The 19120-nt window shown below is 38.2% G+C and overlaps 2 protein-coding genes across 3 annotated transcripts; one reads left to right on the top strand and one right to left on the bottom strand.

The window, feature by feature from the left end:
* The first annotated feature begins 616 nt into the window (after nucleotides 1-616).
* Nucleotides 617-12806, top strand: LOC135615567 (uncharacterized). Of its 2 annotated transcripts, none has more exons than XM_065114232.1 (14): nucleotides 617-767; nucleotides 4560-4707; nucleotides 4792-5146; nucleotides 5228-5414; nucleotides 5490-5724; nucleotides 5811-5879; nucleotides 5971-6072; nucleotides 6213-6253; nucleotides 8357-8490; nucleotides 8564-8627; nucleotides 8738-8834; nucleotides 8912-9027; nucleotides 12216-12241; nucleotides 12345-12806. In XM_065114232.1, exons 2-14 carry the CDS (start codon nucleotides 4668-4670, stop codon nucleotides 12439-12441), a joined length of 1563 nt encoding a protein of 520 aa, XP_064970304.1. In that variant the 5' UTR covers nucleotides 617-767; nucleotides 4560-4667; the 3' UTR covers nucleotides 12442-12806. The 2 variants fall into 2 exon arrangements, with proteins under 2 accessions (XP_064970304.1, XP_064970305.1); XM_065114233.1 differs by having other exon boundaries at nucleotides 651-767; nucleotides 4565-4707.
* Nucleotides 12807-16614: 3808 nt separating this feature from the next.
* LOC135615566 (protein TIC 20-II, chloroplastic-like) lies at nucleotides 16615-17496 on the bottom strand. The gene has a single exon (XM_065114231.1). The coding sequence runs from the start codon at nucleotides 17411-17413 to the stop codon at nucleotides 16787-16789; it is 627 nt and encodes a 208-aa protein (XP_064970303.1). The 5' UTR covers nucleotides 17414-17496; the 3' UTR covers nucleotides 16615-16786.
* Nucleotides 17497-19120: the final 1624 nt, after the last annotated feature.

Genomic DNA, 19120 nt, shown 5'->3' with positions numbered 1-19120 from the left:
CGCGGCTTGGTTCGAGTCCGGATGACGGGTCGTCGATTCCTCCGGGGGGGAGGGTTCCTTGCCAACACGCCCGGAGAGAAGCGCCTCGCCTTCGTTCCTGCACACAGGTTGGGACGGGAGAGCTCGACCCGACCCCTCCGACGATCCAGTCAGTCAATAATTGTAGGGGGGTTGTTATCTATGTTGTTGTCCTCCTTCCCATTTAGAATGCGAGAGTATTTATAGGGGAGTTCAGTGTTACCTGACGTACCTGCCCGCAGGGGGTAGGATCGTACTTTCTGATGATGTCTGACATCGCTATTGGCGTAGCGTGCGGAGTCGAACCTGAGCGGTCGTTAATGGGCCTCGGTTGGCGTTACGACCCGTGTCAGTCACGCGGTGTTAGCCTAACAGGGGAGCGGGGCGTCAGCGGGTGTCACGTAAGTCTTATCGTAATTATTACCCTCATCAGTATGTAAAAGAATTCGTTTATTGAAGTTAATTACTTGAGGATTATGAGAGGATTTGGCTCGGCCGACGCTGTGTATTCTAACTCGGGTTCAGCGAGCGCCTCGAAAAGTGTGATCGAACCGGACTGGTTCGGAGAAATCGACCGAACCGAACCAGCAATCACATAAGTGGCCGTCCCGGCCGATTACTTGATTTCGGCGCGAGCTATCGAAGGGTTTCGTCGTTCCTTTCCACGCCGAGCGCGACGACACGGGATCGTCGAGCGACGGCCGGAGGTGAAAGAGGCCTGGAGATCTGCGCACTTTCGGCTACGATCGGTATGTGAATGATTTCCCCTGTTTCTTTATCTTCCTTGTGAGGGTTTATGTTGTTCGATGGTTGCTGGCGAGGCCTTGCTATCTAGAATCAGTTACTTTTCGAGGAAGAGCTGTAATCACCGATGATTTTTTTTTCTCTGTTAACATAAATCAAATTATTACTTTGATTTAAATTATTAACTTCCTTGTTTGTATAATATGGTTAAAGAAATGATTAAAATTTATTTCCTTAATCACGTGGAAGAATTTTTTTCAATTAATTAAATTATCAATTGATTTATTTCCTAATGTGTGACGTAATTTTTAGAAAGTAAATAGTTCAAATTTTATTTTTGTGTGAACCATAAGTAATAAACATTATAATTCCATCTTTGTGTATGAAAGCAAAATAAAAATAAAAAATAAATTATTTCTTGTCTTTGGTGGAGAGCTAATCTTCTCCTATATAAAGAGGCTCTCCCTCCCTTATTCCTCATGCTCGAGAGGACTCTCCAAGGTGAGGATCTTCGAGGAAGGGTAGGATGCTCTATTTTTTTCTTATTAGATTTTATTTATATTTTAAAATATTTGATATTAGAATTGTTATAATTTATATGATACCTAATAATATTTTAATTTTAAAATTTTATGATTGATAAATAATGATAATTAAATTGTGATGTTAGAATGATTAGTTAATTTAATAATAGTTCTAAGACATTTATTTAGATGTATTTATGTTTCAAGGAATTATGTGTGAATTTCTATGATTTAATTAGTTTAAATTTTGAATCATGAATTTTAAATAGTTAATTAATGAAAAAGAATAAATTTGAGGTTATCTGTTGTTTTGTAATATATTAAAGTACTTCTGAAAATATTAAAATCTAATTTAATAAGAAGGATAAAATTAGGGTCTAACCATAGTTTAGTTAATTGGTCAGACCAACCCATGTGACTAGATATAACCTAACACATGTGGTCAGGCATAATCTAACCCATGTGGCTATGTATGGTCCAACCCATGTTGTTAGACATTACTAGGTACAGCTCAGCTAATGTGGCCAAGCATGATCTAGCCCATGTGTCTAGGTATATTTCAACCCATGTTGTTAGGCATGGCTCAACCTTTGTGGGCTAGACATGACTCAACCCATGTAGGCTAAGCATGACTTAGCCCATGTGACGAGGTACGATGCAACCCATATAGCCAAGTATGACTTAACTCATGTGACTGAGCACGGTCAAGCTCATATAACCAGGCATGACCCAACCCGCGAGCCAAGCGTGGCCCAGTTTAGTTGTAAGGCTTAGTCCAACTCGTGAGTAGGGCTCAACTCAGCTTGTAAAGTTAAGCCTGCTTAGTTATACGATTGTCGCTAGATACATCATCGCTTCTCTTTCCAGCCCATTGTACCTCTGCCTAGCCTGCTACTTGGGACAGGCATGTACGGTGTGCGTGACCCGTTCAAGGCTCAAGTGGGTCGGTTCGGTTTGGGCTAGCACAATGGAACATAGTCCAATTTCTTTTCTCTATATTAGTTTGTGCTCATTAGTTGACTGAATCAAACAGGTTTGATCGATTCAGGGTGATCCCACACCAACTCGACCGATTCAAGCCTACTTGATCTAATTGAAATCAATCAAATCTAAATTAGACCAGTCTAGAGTGATTCCAGACCGATTCTATAAAGATTTGAGGTTGGTTCCGTTAGGTCCTAATTGAATTGAGTTTGGTTTAAGTCAAGTCAATTAGGCTATTCCAATTAGGGTTTTGGTTGATTGAGGATTATTAAGATATTAATGTCTTTTATCTTTATGATTTGATTAACTTAAAAGTTTTATCTGAAAGAGTCATTTGGAAATTATTATTATTTTTTTCTTATTTTTTAGATTAAATTGATGATATTGATGTGATGTTTACCATGTAGTATATGTGACTATACCGAGTCATCCACATTGAAAGTGCAACCTATGAAAGGAGATACGGGTTCATCACAGTGTGGGTCTATCAATGGACATAGTTTAGCAGATCATACATCAAGCTTGGTCTCTCATAATATTTTATCATATTACTTTTTGGATGCATGCATGGATGAATGGATTAGTGTAAATGAATGAACATGATTGTTTATATATCCTCGTTTAGAGCAAGTAGGGCGATTCCCTTCCGGGATTAACGGGCCATCAGACGTGATGATTAGATAGTTTCTCTATTCGTTGTTGGGAACAACGTGTCTCCACATGAGCGGGTGAGAGATACCACTTCATCCGCTATTGGAAGTGCGATATGGGTTCTCTTCAGTCGCTATTGGGAGGAATCCATCCCATAAAGTATGCATCTCCATTCGTTGTTGGAAGGGTGCACCATTAGTGTGATGTGTGCCTTTGTTATTTGACTGTTATGAATGTCATCGAGATGTGTTGCATGTGACTAATGCATGACTTTGTTTATTGCATAAGAATTATCATTGTTTTTCTGATATATGAGTTTTATAATGAATTGATATGTTATCATTTCATATTAAATTGTTGACATTTGTATATATTGCACGAATGTATTTATTATTTTTATGATTTTTTAGAGGTTCTTATCAGTATGTGTGGTTGTTGATGTATTTTTATCCTATATTTATTTTGAGAGTAACTTACTACTTTGTAATAGATCTAGGGCTTCGGTGGAGAAGACTTTTTCGTCACTTGTGGCCCTACTAAATAGATGTGATGTTTTTGCACTTAAAAAATATTTAGTGTTGTAGAGACAAGGATTTGAATTCAAAGATATAAAAAAGTCTTCTATAAATTATGAATAATAAAATGATGGGTTTTTTTTAATTTGGGATGTAACAAGAGGTGTGTTTGGGATGCAAACAGATCTAATCTATTCATATTGGTGCATGCCTATGTTGTTGTCTTCATAGATTACTTCACCAATCAAGATCATACATGGATGGTCCATGTTTAGTGTTTATTGGATTAGTCAATTGTGTAGTAAACAGTGAAATAATCATCAACATGTTTCAATGGTTTAATTTCATAATCGTGTTCATGTTTCATTTCTCGCAGATGATTCTTGATGGTTATTTTAAATCTTAAATATAAATTATCTAAATGATGTAGACTACTTTCCGTGTTATTGGCACAGGACATGCTAGGAAAAGTTAATGCTTGTCAGCAACAGTAAAATGTGCTGGAATACAACTCTTAACCATCCTATACATGTCTCTTTATAATGTTTTGTAAACTGTAAACATGTGTAAAAGATGTAGACTCATGGTTGTAAGTGGCATATGCCAAGATGTTTATTGTGTGTTTGTGGGAGATGTTGCAGTAAAATGGAGACAGACAGCTTTTGTTATTCAAGACCATACATAGGGATAAAGTCATAATTTTGGCTAGAACTGACATTAGTCATGTTGGTGAAGCGTAATACATGTCTTAAGATTGATTTGTTTTCGATAAACTGTAAAAGTTCCAACCAGGGAACATGGTCTGGATTACAAGTTGGTCTTAAGATTGATATGTTTTGAATAAATTCGTAGGCTTCAACCCTGGCCACATGGCCTAATTACTTGTATTGTTAGTCAGATTGAAATAGGGATGTAATCTTACAGGAGGTTGTTAAATTGCAAGGAGAAATAAATAGGAAATAAGAAATCCCTACTTAAAAAGCCTAAATGTGGACATATCCAATAAGGATTTCTAAATCCATTTGATATCTTTATCACCAATGGAATTTGGTATTTTGTAGATTTTTCTGTATATGTTTGGTAGCTTGTCATCAAATCATTATGGTCTCATAACTTTATGCAGAATAGGCACTGCTTTTCTGATCAAGTTTGCAAGATACCAGAACTGCTTAAAGCTGAAGACTGACTTCTTTTTAAAACCCTTTGAAGTTTACACTACAATAAGGGTCCAATGTCTTCTCTTGTTCAATCACCAACATTGGAGATACTAGGTACACTTTTGTAGCTTTTGTATAATTTTCTCCTATGCTTGTGTTACTAATTCTTTGTCCATGTTATTCTTTTTATTACTTAAGCACGAGAACCAGAAGTGTTCTCCATCTGGAAAGGACCTCCATTCAGCAATGGCCAGCCGCTTGTCAAACTTGAGAAAGTTCCTTGTACCGCTGCAAGGTTCAGTGAAAATGGATCTAGGCTTATGGTGACCAAAAGCAATACTGTCATCAGTGTTCAAGATTGTTGCAGCTCCACTGAGATCAGATCCTTTGACATACCCTCCCTTCTTGCTGCCACTTTGTCTCCATGTGGGACCTATCTCCAAACATTCCATAAAGCCACTACACCACAGGATAAAAATGTTGTGCTGTGGGAAGTACAGACTGGTGCAGCTGTTTATCAGCATTTCCAGAAAAATATGTCTAAGACCACATGGTTTGCATTTGTGACTTTTCCCCCTCTGTATAGGGTGTAATACGTGAAATGCTGCTTATTTAATGTTGGTTAAATTCTCAGGCCATCGATTATATTCACCTCCGATGAATCTGTTGCCTGTCGAATGGCAACAAATGAGATACAGTTTTTTGACTCGAAGGATTTCTCTAAAGGAATTATTCATAGATTAAGACTACCTGGTATTGCTGCAATTGAGCTGTCAAAGGCTCCTGGGCATTACATTGCAGCATTTGTACCGGAATCAAAGGTTCTTAATCCTAATCTATCTAGTAAAATATTTTGGCAAAAAGTTCATTCTGAAAACATTTGTCTTCTTGCTCAGGGTATTCCTGCCAGTGTTCAGATCTTTTCTTGTAGTAAGGATGCGCAAACTCAGCCAATTGCGAGGCGGAGTTTCTTTCGTTGTTCCACAGTGGCATTGCATTGGAACAAGATTTCATCTGGAGTTCTAGTAGTTGCTCAATCTGATGTTGATAAAAGCAACCAGAGTTACTACGGTGAATCAAAATTGAACTATTTAACAACTGATGGAAGTCACGAGGGACTTGTTCCTCTTCGTAAGTCTTTATTGTTAAGTCTCTCATTCTTATAATCCCTGGTAATAGCAAAGTCAACTGGCTTGATTGCTGCAAGAAAATGACAGGAAAAGAGGGACCCGTGCATGATGTTCAGTGGTCTTATTCAGGCTTAGAGTTTGCTGTTGTTTATGGATGTATCCTTGTCTTTCTTGTTTTCCTACTTCTTTCTGCATTTCAATTGTTGATGGCTTGTCTAGCTTCTGTTTGATCCTTCACTTGTCTCAGTCATGCCTGCAAGAGCAACAATATTTGACAGGAAATGCAATCCACTACTCGAGCTTGGTCAAGGTTCTTACAACACAATTAGATTCAACCCAAAAGGAAGACGTATCCTTCAGTTATTAATCTGGTAACTTGTTAATGTTGATACAAGGCGCTCTGTATGTATTATTTACTGGGCAGTTCACTAAGTGAGATGCCTTGTGCATCAGCTCATTCTTGTTTCCTTAACTTCTTTTTTGTTTCAGTTATATGTTTGGCTGGCTTTGGCAATTTGCCTGGTGACATGGTATGTTTTAGGGATGGTAAATGCATTTATTCTGTTTGTTTGTTTCATGACACTAGTTAATTGCTCTTTCATTTTCAATTTATGTTCATCATGGTATGCTTGATCCATAGCCACCCCAAAACGTTTAGGCTTGTAAGTTATGCTTGATTACTTCATTCACAAAGTGTTGTTTTCCCTCGGTAACTTTCTTTCAGCAGTTTTGTCCTCCCTTTATGGAATTCACAATAGTTCCACCCTTTATTGTTTTGAAATGTCTGATATGTAGCATATAAATTTTAACTTAGCATTTACGTATGTGACGGATGCTGCTTGGACCAGCGGGAGTCTACACCTAATAGTCCTTTAATAAGGCATATATCTGCGTTGATGTAAGGTGTTGCTACAATGGATTCTCAGAAGTCATCCTCAACCTGGCATAAGTATCCCATGTCGAGAAATAAATCTAATTGTCTGATGGTGGCAATAATCCCTGCTAGTGCCTTGAGTGAAAATGCCTTCATTGGACCACAGAATAATTACTGGAATAGTTGAAATTGCTTTCCTGCTTGGAAGATTCATCATGTATACAAAATGAAACTATATAATAGAAGGAAAAAAAGCAAGGAGGGCTGGAAAAGTGTGATGACATCAGCACATTCCTTCTGCTTGTGGGAAATCGATGGCCACACTTCTGAGGCATTTGAAGAGTTGGATGAGATTTTTTTGGCATTTTCTGTTCCACTGTCATGTTTTCTCATTTTACCATGATTGTTGGGTCCATGTCTCTAGCTGAAGTATTAGGAATTAGAACTACAAGATGCTACTTCAATTTGAGAAGAGAAGCTTCCAGAAAGAGATTTAGGGAAATATAGGGCAAGAAAGAGGGGGAGCAAAAGTTATTGTTGCATTAGAATGAAAACATAGTCCAACAAGCTACCACGGAGGCTCAAAATGTCCTCTCTATTGTTTATGATCAAAACCCTAAACAGTATTTAATAAATAATAAAAGAGTAACCTACCTTTAGGAATGCTGCTCTACTGGGCCTTTGTTGGTTTGACCATGGTTTCTCCATATGGGATTTCTCCTTCTGTCAGTTCCCTATCTGATCTGAGTAAAGGGTGTTTTTGAACCATTTCCTTTGGTCAGGAAGTGACTCTTTATATTACCTAGATGCTGATCGTTGGGGCTATCCTAGCCCTTCTGGACCAGTTCATTTGGCCCATGCTATATACCCATGCGAGCTTAGCTGGTTGGTGACAGATGATGTAATCCAGCTGTGCATCGCAACACTGATATGATCTCATTGATGCTGAATTATAATTGAGGATTAGATAGCAATCGTGATTATTATTGTGACGAGGCTATTGAGGATTGTAGTTAACAGAAACTTGTAGGTTAGAATCTTATAGTTATGACAAGTAAACAGTAGAGAAATGTTGAAATTTAATAAATGAGGATTAAGAGAATTAGTTGAGAGATTGGGCGGATTCTAAGTTCCTATTTATGGAATCAAACACTTCATCCTAGAAATACTGCTGACTCAGCTTTCCAAAGCAAACACTTCATCCTAGACTACAGAGAAGCTTTCCCTGCTCATAGCCGCTTCACCTTACGAGGTTAACACAGTTCTTATCAAGGTATGCAATTTCAAATAATATTGTCGGGTACGGGCGGTACGTATCGGTCCATCAGCTTACTGGTACATGGATCACTCATTACCGGACGGAACGAAATATATATATATATATATATATATATATTAATATATATAAATATTTATATATAAATATTTTATAAAAGGCGACGTCGTCGAGGTGAAGCGACGTCGCCTTATATATATATATATATATATATATATATATATATATATATATATATATAAACGAGACGATGTCACCCCACCTGGGAGAAGAGAGAGGCGACATATATATATATATACCGAGCGGTATACCGAACGGTATACCGCTTGGTATACAGTTTCGTACCATATCGAGCGAACGTCGAAACTCTGATACGGTACGAAATTGCATACTTTGGTTCTTATCACTTCAGCATGAACTGATATATCTATCTTCTAATGTACTTTTGTTCAGTCATTGTTCATTTTCTTTCCTTTTCCATAGGCATTTTGGGACTATACAGAAAAGAAGTTGCTTGGAACAACAAAAGCAGAATGGTCAGTGACCAGTGAATGGTCTCCTGATGGACAGTATTTCATGACTGCCACAACAGCACCAAGACTACAGATAGACAATGGGTATTTTCAAACTTTCACTTATTTCTTGTTTTCACTATACCCTTGTGGTTAATGCTCAATTTTCTCTTTTAAGGATAAAAATCTTCCGATATGATGGGTCCCTTTATTTTAAAAAGATGTTCAGTAAGTTGTATCAGGTATCTGATAATCTTTCTTTAGCATGCCAATTTATATTTAAATCCCATAGAATTGCCATACCTAAAATTAGTTGATGAACTATTCATAATGGCCCACTCTATTGATGCAGGCCGACTGGAAGCCAGAGGCACCTGAACGGTTTGATGATATAAATGAGCTTGTCAAGTCTGTCGAAACTTTGAAGATTGATAATAATGAAAAGAAAGGTTGGATTTTTCACAAGTGCTATGTTGACAACATAATCATTCTACTTGGCTTAGTTTGGTTATATTGATTGTTTCAGTTCAAGTTCCAAAATCATCATCAGAGACAAGAAGCAACATTCAAGCTAGCAGTGTGCAAAAACCAGCTGCATACCGCCCACCCCATGCTAAAAATGCTGCTTCAGTGAAGGCAGAGGTATTTATGTTTCTCATGCTCTTGTTCAAGTTAATATGTTTGTATCATAATTTTACAATCAAGTTGTGGAGATTACTGGTCTTGACTGGTTATAACTATCAAATATAGTTTCTTCAGTTCTGTATTGATCATTCCTATTTGTGGATGGCAGCAATCCTTAGTTTTACATACAACAGATGGATTACATTGTATTTATGTTAGCAGTGATGGAATCATGGAACCATCAGAATCATAGGTTATCAGCTAATAACATAGTCAATGAAACAGGTAGGAAAACTTATTGCATAAGATGAAAACTTTTAAGTGTGAACTATTCTTTGACACTCTTGACTAATGATATCCTAAAGCCTAGAGGCAGAATCCTGAATCTCTTTTATTTATTCATTTGCATACAAAACCAACAAAAAAGTGTCTTTTAATTTATATCCTTGCAACTTACTATGTGCATATCGCATCTATAGCTCTCTTAAACAACTTCTCCTGTTTTTTGGTGCATACACTTTATTCTGCTTGTGCCCATGAATTAACTAGAGTCGAGGTTCGTGCATTGGGTTCACCCCATAAAATTGTTATTAGCTAATGAGACAAATAACTCAAATACTTCCAATATTGACCTAGCCTGCCATGGAAGAATGGATCTTGTACAAACAACTTTTGGACACTGAAGCATAGCTAGATGATGGTTTCGAGATCAGGCTCATATTTACTCTTGCTTGTATAACACCAAAAGGGAGACAAACACTTTTGTTCCATCCTTGGATGTCTTAGAAAGATATCTTTGTCAAATGAACTGAAAAATATGGTATTAAAAAAGAGGTTTAGAGGAACATTTTGCATTCTATGACTCTGGGTACACATGCTAACTATAGAAGGCTATATATGCCAGACGTTTTCCTCTTCTTTTTTTTTGCTTATATCTTCTTTCTTTCTTTTCTTTTTATTTCTCGGTGTATGGTGTATTATGCTGTAACCAGACTCTGTTTAGTTGTAATAATAGTTAGATGGTTTACCCAAAGGACATTTGTACTTATCACAATTGTAACTATAGAAGGCTATATATGCCAGGTGTCTTCCTCTTTTTTTTTTTTTTTGCTTATATCTTATTTCTTTCTTTCTTTTCTTTTCATTTCTCAGCGTATGGTGTATTATTCTGTAACTAGACTATGTTTAGTTGTAATAATAGTTGGATGGTTTACCCAAAGGACATTTGTACTTATCACAATTGTCAAATTATCTAGACCTACACAATGTGCCTGTCCTATAGTCCAAGTGACTAGGCACACAGGTGGTAACATAGATACAAATTTTAAGATAACTCATTTCATCCTTTTTTTTTTTTTTGTACATATATAATGTTATAGTTATCTCATATATGCTATCATTGGAAAATTAACATGTTAACACACTTTGTTTTCTAGTCTAATGATGTTAAGATATTCAAGAATACTTAAAAACTATATTACATTTTGCATAAACAATTGGAATAAGGAATTTGAAATTTTAAAGTCTATACATATTATCTCAAATTAAACAATTTATAAGTGAAAGTATTGTATGTACAAACGTATGGCGATCCAGGGGAGCATATTAAGGTGATTTACCAGTGACAACGTTGATACTGTTGGGCACTGTGACAACACTGATAATGTTGGCATTGGCATTATTCTTTGTTTTCTTGGCAAAAGATTGCAATGACAACAAAATTGAATCACAAGTCTGTTGTTCACTATGATGGTGAAAACATTTGCCCTATTCTCCTGATTTTTGAATTGATATATTATGAGAATTATGTTCTATCACTATGGTGTTTCTTTCTTGTACCATAGGCACCTGTGCTTTTCTATACTTGAAAATTTCTTGTACCAAGGTTAAATTATTGTGCCAATACTAGTACTAGAGAATGGTTAAGTGTGAGGTGTTCCGTAACTATGATGTTTGTTTCTTGTACCATAAGCAATCGTGCTTTTCCATTACTTAAAACAATCAAATATTCGCCCCTAGTCAAATTCTTGTGCAAATTCTAGTAATAGAGAATGGTAAAGCGTGAGGTGTTCTTTCAGCAATTCATATGTTAAAATTTTTTTAATAGAATGCCAATATGGGGTGTCTATGGTCTCCATTCAATCTCAAATAGAATGCCATGCTGGTGAAACTATGATCATTCTTCTGAATCATTTTTATTATATTTGGTAATGACCAACAGTTCGCTCATTGTTTAGATTTTCCCACATAATTCCAGTGTTGTACTAATGCTGGTAGTTTTCCTGGTCTTACATTAGAGTTCCTGTTCATTCTTAAAATCAGTTTCAGCTACATTCACCACATGGTTGTGTCTTTTGTCACCCCTGGAATTTAAGAGAACACGACTGTCTTCCTAGGATCTTTGTTATACATTCCTAAATATCAAACTGGGTTATTTAGTGTGTCAGTATTGGCAAAATTCCTGTTAATACATTTGAACTTATGAATATGAAATTATTATTCTGGTTCAGTGCTTGGAATCACTTGATCACATTGCATCTGCATGAAATTAGTTGATAGATTCTTCGACATCTATTTCTCTAATTTATTGAATTTCTTAGACTAGAATATCTGTAGCTGTCAAATTTGATTATGGCCTCTCTTTTGCTTTGCTCACCATTGTATTATCGGTTGCTGTTGATAACATTCTGTTTATAAGAAAAATAATTTTTAGTTGGTTTCTGTAATAACTTTCAGTGCTACTGCAAAATGTTTTTACACTCAAATAACTAGTGGAACTAGTAAGCAGTTCATGAGAAAAATCTGTAGTTGTGGCATATAAAAAGAGAGGTAATGATCTCCACTTTGTAACACTGATCCCAACTATAACAGTGTATTGGTTGCATTTGGTGAAAATTATAGAGAACATCTTCTTCAAGTTAATTGAAGTTCAGTTAGTGAAAGTAACCACGGTGTCTTTACTATTTAGCTTTTTTCCAAATGCTTGTCACTTGTCAGGTGGTGTGATATCGTGTGCAAATTTTTTCTTCATTTGCATTATTTAGTACATAACAAAAGTTAGTATAGTTTGTACCTCGAGTCGCTTTCTTAAATATATGGCTGTAAGATCATATCTTGAAGAATGTATATTAGTATATTAGGCCCACTATTACATATTATTCAATGATGGGAGATGTTTAATGGTACTTTCCTCTTTTAACTGGCAGCTTTTCGGAGGAACGGCCCCTTCAGAGTAAGTTCCTCTGTCGTCATCGTCGTTCTCTCTTTGGTTAAGTTTTCATTTCAACCTCCTTCCTATCATAATGGACTAATCACCATGCCGTCTGTATATTCAGGGAGATGAGCAAAAATGCATTGCGAAACAAAAAGCGCCGTGAGAAGCAGAAAGAGAAAAAGGCCGCAGAAGCATCAGCTGCTGCCAGTAGCAGCTGATCTTGGTTTTGCTATTTCTGTTGCTGCGCCCCAACCTGCGGACGTTTGCCTCCAAGAAGGTTATTACGGAATGGCAATAATCATCCAATTGGCGAGTGTGGTTGTGACCACTAAATTTTCTGTTAGTTATTATTAAAAACATGGATTTCTTAAATAATTTCATTTCGGAAGAGGAATAGTGTCACATTATGAAGTTTTCATCATTCTTGACCCTCGGGTAACTGGAGCTCTTTTTAGTTCATACGCCGACAATATATTTGTGAACCATTAAGTATCACCAGGAAACATTTCGTATGCTGTGAGTTAAATGAACGATGACCTATGGAAAAAAATATATATATATATATATTTTAATATTTATGAGATGAATATCTCTTATGGTACTCGCATGGCAACATTATGAAATGTTCTTCATCCTATTTTCTTGTCTCGTGCCAAGGTTTTTTTATCTTAATTTTATATCTGTAAGTTGAGTTATCTTAATTATTTTGTCAAATTTTTATTGAAATAAAGTGTATATATCTCGAAGTTCCTTTTTAACTTTAGCACCATGCAAGATGAGTTCGTTCCATTAGAATGAGAGACCTATGGAACAAAATGAAATTGTTTGTTTTTGTAAGAGTTCATGTCCTTGACCTATTTCAAGAAAATCTTTGTACTTATGTTTTATGTTTCGTCTTTTATATCCACTTCATTCATGTGACTTGGGCACTTCATCAAGTTTCACCCAAATTTCTTCGCTTCTCGGTTTGTATTAAGTTAATGGTGGCCCTCGCGCCTATTATTTCACGAGTTAGCTCTATATTAAGTTTGATCTCCACATCGATGTCTTTACGTGGTGTTGTTTTGAGTTAGTTCTCCACTTGATCTCATAATGCGTCCACCAACATATTACCCCATGTGAGATCATGCATCAACTCATCGTTGCTCGTTCGATCCGTTGAGCTTGATGAAATTATTATCTTGAAGTACCCATCCTCAACATGTGCAACCTATTGCACATGATTCTCTTTTTAGAGAATCGAGACTTACCCTTTCTAGATATCTATCATGTTGGAGCAATTTTTTTCTTCACATCCATTCCTTTGGAAGTTCCGGAGATCACCATCCCCTTATACTACTTTTTGCTAAATAAACTATGCACGGTATCATCCCTATGAACACACTTGCTACATTATGACTCTTCGCTAATATAACTGCTACTACACCTTTCAAGGCTTAACAATATGTTGAATTTGTTATACACTTCAGCTTTCTACGAATGTGTCCTTATGTCGAAGATAAAGTTTCAATACTTCATAGCGTCAATTTCGATCTCTTTGAGATGGCCACGAATAGTCTATCATCCATATACAAGCCCTTACATGAGTACCAAATTCTTCGTGTTAGCAATTCTCCTCATTTCAATAAGATTCGTACAACTCTTTTGGTCGTCAAGCAACTCATCCCTCCTTGCATAGTCTCATCATTTGTCAAGTACCTCACTTGCCTTGAGCACCATTAAGTTGTGTTGTCGATGTCAAGTTATAGCTCAACTATCCTAACTTTTGTGTGCTATATGTTCTTTCTAGCTCTCTTATCCTTATGGTGCCTCTCGCGTGAAGGATTAGTTATTCCTCTAAATACCAATCTTGGATGCCTGCTCCTCTAAGTGATTCCTTTCCCTATATTTTAACGCTTGTTTTATTCAAACATTCACGCGTGCTAGCTACCCTCAATACAACCCCGTTAGATCCCCCACGCTTGCATACCAAATGTTTTTAACTGTGCGTGTCCTACTCTGATACCATCTGTCATGAACTTAGTTGGTTTTGCTTAAGTCATACAGCACCCTTGTCTGTCCGTTTATAAAAGAATTACTTCCCAAAACTTTTTATGATCTTATACGATTTGTAAAAAAAAGGATGAGTTAAATGAAACATTTAAATTGGGATTCAATAAGCAACTATTTTAGCAAACACTTAAAAGATAGTATAATTACAAGTTTAGATTTCGTAAGCTCTAAACGGTTACATAACAAAAGCTCCAAGGTGGTTTGTCACGATAAAAAATCCTCACAAGTGTCACATAATATTACTATAACGAACTAACCCTATACACTACGTTAAGAGCTCATCCAACTATGTATGTACCACTCGAATAGCAACTCTTGAGTATTGTATTGATTGACACTCCATACCACTTTACACAGACTACATGGATAATTTGTTTCCAGGTCGTTTAATCTCTATGTGACAACTATACACGATATATATATATATATATATATAACGGTAAAGACAGAAGGCACAACTCGAACTCTTTTTAATCAAATTAGTTTTTGATTATTAAACCATTTATTACGCCTCATAACCGTGCCAAGACATTAATTAGACGCATCAAGAACGATATCCTTTTGGGCACCAGCAGTTCTCATTCGATATCGACCTGTTCAAGTGTCGGATCATTGGGTCATTAATAACATCGATAGATCAACTGATAGAATTACGTTACCTCAAAAAATATAAAACATGAAAACATTTTAGAAACATAACGGAAAGGAAAGAAATGTAGAATTGTAAGGAGCAAGCAAGCGAGTAGACACGTTGAGGAATAAAAGATAATAAACATAATAAAAAATATTTATAATCTCATATAATTTTTTTAATATATCAAAACTTATCATTTCTTAAATAAACATAAATATTTTTTTCTTCTTCTCTTTCTTTCTATACTTCCTCTTGAAATCTTTAACAACGAATAACAAGTTGAGGACATCAAATCTAATTAGAGAAATGGGTTCGAGGTTGGATTTTTTATATCGAGCCTGCCATTCTGTTCGTGTCAGGTGATATTTAGTATAAGCCAATCCAAATCCAAATCCATATGTGAGACCTCAAAAGCATTAGAATGAAACAAGAACATAAAACGAAGAATATGATATCTCACACACGGTTTAAAAAATACGAAAATAGTGAGGACCAATCTTTGCTGCTTCAACACACCAAGAGGTGTAGTTCAACCGATAGCATTGCCTCTGCAACAAGTTAGAGCTCTACAACTGAGAATCCTGCCTGCACCTACAATAGGCCTATTCTATGGTCCTTTCACCAATATTATATCTATAACACCATAAGTGTAACACCCACATTGAAGGAAGACAAATTTTGGATTCATTTATAAGGACCATTACGGATGGGTATACTTACTTCCATCAACTCGTTACTAAGCATTTTAGACCGGTGGCGTAAGCTTAACAAATTGGTTGGCTAGAGTTCCCATATTGGAACTTGACAATAAGCATCCACTTGAAGCAAGATCGACATTGGCACCATCCATGCCTGAAAGCTTTAATTACGTGTCTCGTTAGTTCATCTGTACAAGGACTTGTGCCATTTCTTCCAAACTGAAACCGATAGCCAAGGCAAAACTTCAATATCTTCATGTTACAATTACACCGATATGCAGCTGAACAAATTTACTATGAACATTGTAATTTTGCACCTTACAACCCATACAAATCGCATTTGCATTATTCATGCCTCATTAGTTCATCTACCGTCGGAACCATCCACTTTACATCCAAATTTTCGCCATTCATCCCTCAAGTTTGCAACTAAGTGCCTCATTAGTTCATCTTCCGTCGGAACCATCCACTTTACAATCTAATCTATGTTATGCATGCCTCAAGGCTCTGACTAAATGCCTCATTAGTTCATCTTCCCTTTGAACCATCCCACTTTACAATTCATTCACAACCAAATCTGACAATTATGCCACATTAGTTCATCTTCCCTCAGAACCATACACCTCCACAAACTTCTAAACCAAGAGAAGCACACTTGAATGCACTTAAAGTAGCTAAGATTAATCTTGCGAGTCATATGCAATAATTTCAATCATCCAAAAATAGAACTATCATCTTAAATCTTCAATGTCATTTCATTGTAACCATCACCATTCTAACCTTCTCAGGTCATAACAGCATAATTCAACAGTCAATGACCACCATCTTGTATCTTTCTTTTCTTTTTGTTGCTTAGTAGGTGGCTCAGAAAGCCAGTGTAGGTTATGTACTAATACACTTGTTGTTCTGCTGCTTTCAATTTTGGACTGCAAGTTTCCAACCATTCTAGGTCTCATTTCACAGCTACAGTGTAAACAAAGCAACGAACAGAAACAAATGCAATAACATCAACAAAAAGACATGCATGATGGAGCTATTGTTAGTTAAAATAACATCTACAAACTTACATAGCTGAAATCATATCAAAAAGCTTACCAATTGAAGGGTTTCTGATTCAAGGAATGAGGGACCTTTAGGGTTTCCAAAGCTGCCACAAAACCCTAATAGGAAACCCCAAACTCACAGCTGCCGATCCGCTGCAGTCGCCACAAGCGGCAGGTGCGGCGTCCTCCCGAGGACGCAGCTGAGGAGGGCGTACAAGAAGCAAGTCACCGAGAAGGCAAAGATGGCGTGGTAGCCCATCTCCATGACCCGGAACCCTACCCCCCTCGACGGGGTGCCGAACACCCGCTGCAGGAGAGCCGGGAGGGCGAGGAGCACGTCGAGGACGACGGCTTGCATGGCGTTGAAGCGGACGAAATGGCTGAGGCTAGGGTTGCGGACGACGCCGAGGTAGAGAGCAAAGAAGGCGACGAAGGCAGCGTAAGGGACTGAGCGGTAGGCGGCGGCGAGGGGAATGATGGGGGCGACGGCAGCGGCCGCGGCGGGGACGCGGGCGAAGAGGAATCGACCGTAGTGGAGGGAGTCAAGGAAAGGGAGGAAGTAGGCGAGGGCGGAGATGAGGCGGTCGGAGGCCGGGACCGCAGTGCGGGCCATGGAGACAGTGACCGACCGTCGGGCAGGGAGGGAGGGGATCGCGACCGCTGGCATGGACCGGAGGCGGAGGTGGATGGCGGGCGGTGGAGAGGCCCGGAAGCGATCGAATCGGGTAGGAGGAGGGAAGCGGAGGAGAGCCAGCGTCGCCATCTGGTTGTTCGCCGCCGCTGCCTCCTGTTTTGGGGGTTTTGATGTGGTGTTCGGGAGGGACACCGGTCATGTGTCCGAGGGCGGTGTTCGAGAATTAATCGATCATCATCGACCGTCCGATGATGGAAATAGTCAGATCTGTGCCGTTAACAGTGAGGCGATAAGCCCATGTTCTGATGTGATTGTTTATGCATTAATATATATATATATATATATCAAAAAATAATAATGAAAATACATCAAAAAAATTATTTGTTGTGTGAGAAAATCTTAAACAAATATAAAAAAATAGCCTTTGTTTCATGATTTACATATTGATAATTTCTTTTTTATTTTTTGGTTTTATTTTGGGATAATTCTCCATAATTATTCCCACATAGAACTCTCCTGAGATATTGCATGCGCAAAGCAAGTTGTGTGCTTCATATGCGATCTCTTACCCAAGAAATTGCTCCGGATTAAGGTTAGCTTCTGTGAGCAGAATCCATGGGGGGGTTTCCCTGTGCTTGCAAGAACTGTTAATACTCTGATGAAAGATGCCATCGGATATGCTGGTTAAAGATCATGTAGTAGCTCCAACCCCAAGCAGCAGGTAAATGAGAGAGCAAGCAATCATTTTTCTTGCTCCATCTTATTGGACTACAAAGTATTCTATGATTGATTTATTCCTCAATTTGCTTACACATACTTATTCAGCATGAATCACTGCATGAAAGCAGCAACTGAAGAGCTATGAAGCTTGTTATTTATCTCGGTACTTGCAAGCTTGTGCCCAGATCCTCACATGGAGCTCACCTCTCCAAGCACTTCTTGTGGAGCAGTGTGTGATGAGAACCATGGGCCATGTTCTTCTACAATAACATGCTGACTTCTACTGTGACACGGAAATCCTCGGCCATCCACAATAATAAGATACTCCTCAGCCTTCGCTCTGCTAATTCCCAGGCACGGAACGACGAGCCACCGGCTTCTCCGGCGGTACGATCGATATATTCCTGCATGATTAGCTGAAATCAAGGGGGGCATGCTTAATAACCACTAGCACTGGAAGTTACGTTCTTCCGAGTCCATAGCTGCTGCCAGATGCTTCCAACACCGAGGTCAAGGGGAATAGGAGCCGTCTTCCTCATCGTTCTTGTCGCAGCCGTCGCCGTGAGGACAGGCAGCGCGAGGCAAACACCCCATGGCGAAGGTGGGAGGGGAAGGGTAGCAGCGGCCACGGGCTCGGTTCGTCCGGTGTCCCACTCGGTGCACACGACGACGCATGCGAAGGCGAGGCCGGAGAAGACTGCACGCCTGACGGCGAGGCTGGCGTCCGGGCCGAGCCCGAAAGGTCCTGGCCATTAGTGGCACTGCGCCGCCACGGAGCTCAGCTTCTTGTCGAACGAGAGACCGGATGGAGATGCCGCATGCTCGCATGCACGCAGAGGCCGAGTTCACGAAAGAGGCCAGTAGTGTCATTTGATTAGATCTCTTTTGGGAGAGGTAACTTTTGAGGCTACAATGAAGCATATGTATGCTTACTCATGAGAATTTAGCTGAGCTGCAGGTTAAATTCTCCAGTCTTCATTTGGTCTCGTTTTATTCCTTCATTTGATCTTTCTTTCTTACTTTTTTCCTCGCTTAGATTGGTATGTTCAAAATATATTTAGGTATATGCATGTCAGAAATATAAGCAAAAGGTGCATATAATAAATAACCTTAATC

The sequence above is a fragment of the Musa acuminata genome, chromosome BXJ2-6, assembly GCF_036884655.1.
Source record: "Musa acuminata AAA Group cultivar baxijiao chromosome BXJ2-6, Cavendish_Baxijiao_AAA, whole genome shotgun sequence".
Taxonomy (NCBI): domain Eukaryota; kingdom Viridiplantae; phylum Streptophyta; class Magnoliopsida; order Zingiberales; family Musaceae; genus Musa; species Musa acuminata.
The sequence above is the reverse complement of the archived record's forward strand: the minus strand, read 5'-3'. Positions and strand labels throughout refer to the sequence as shown.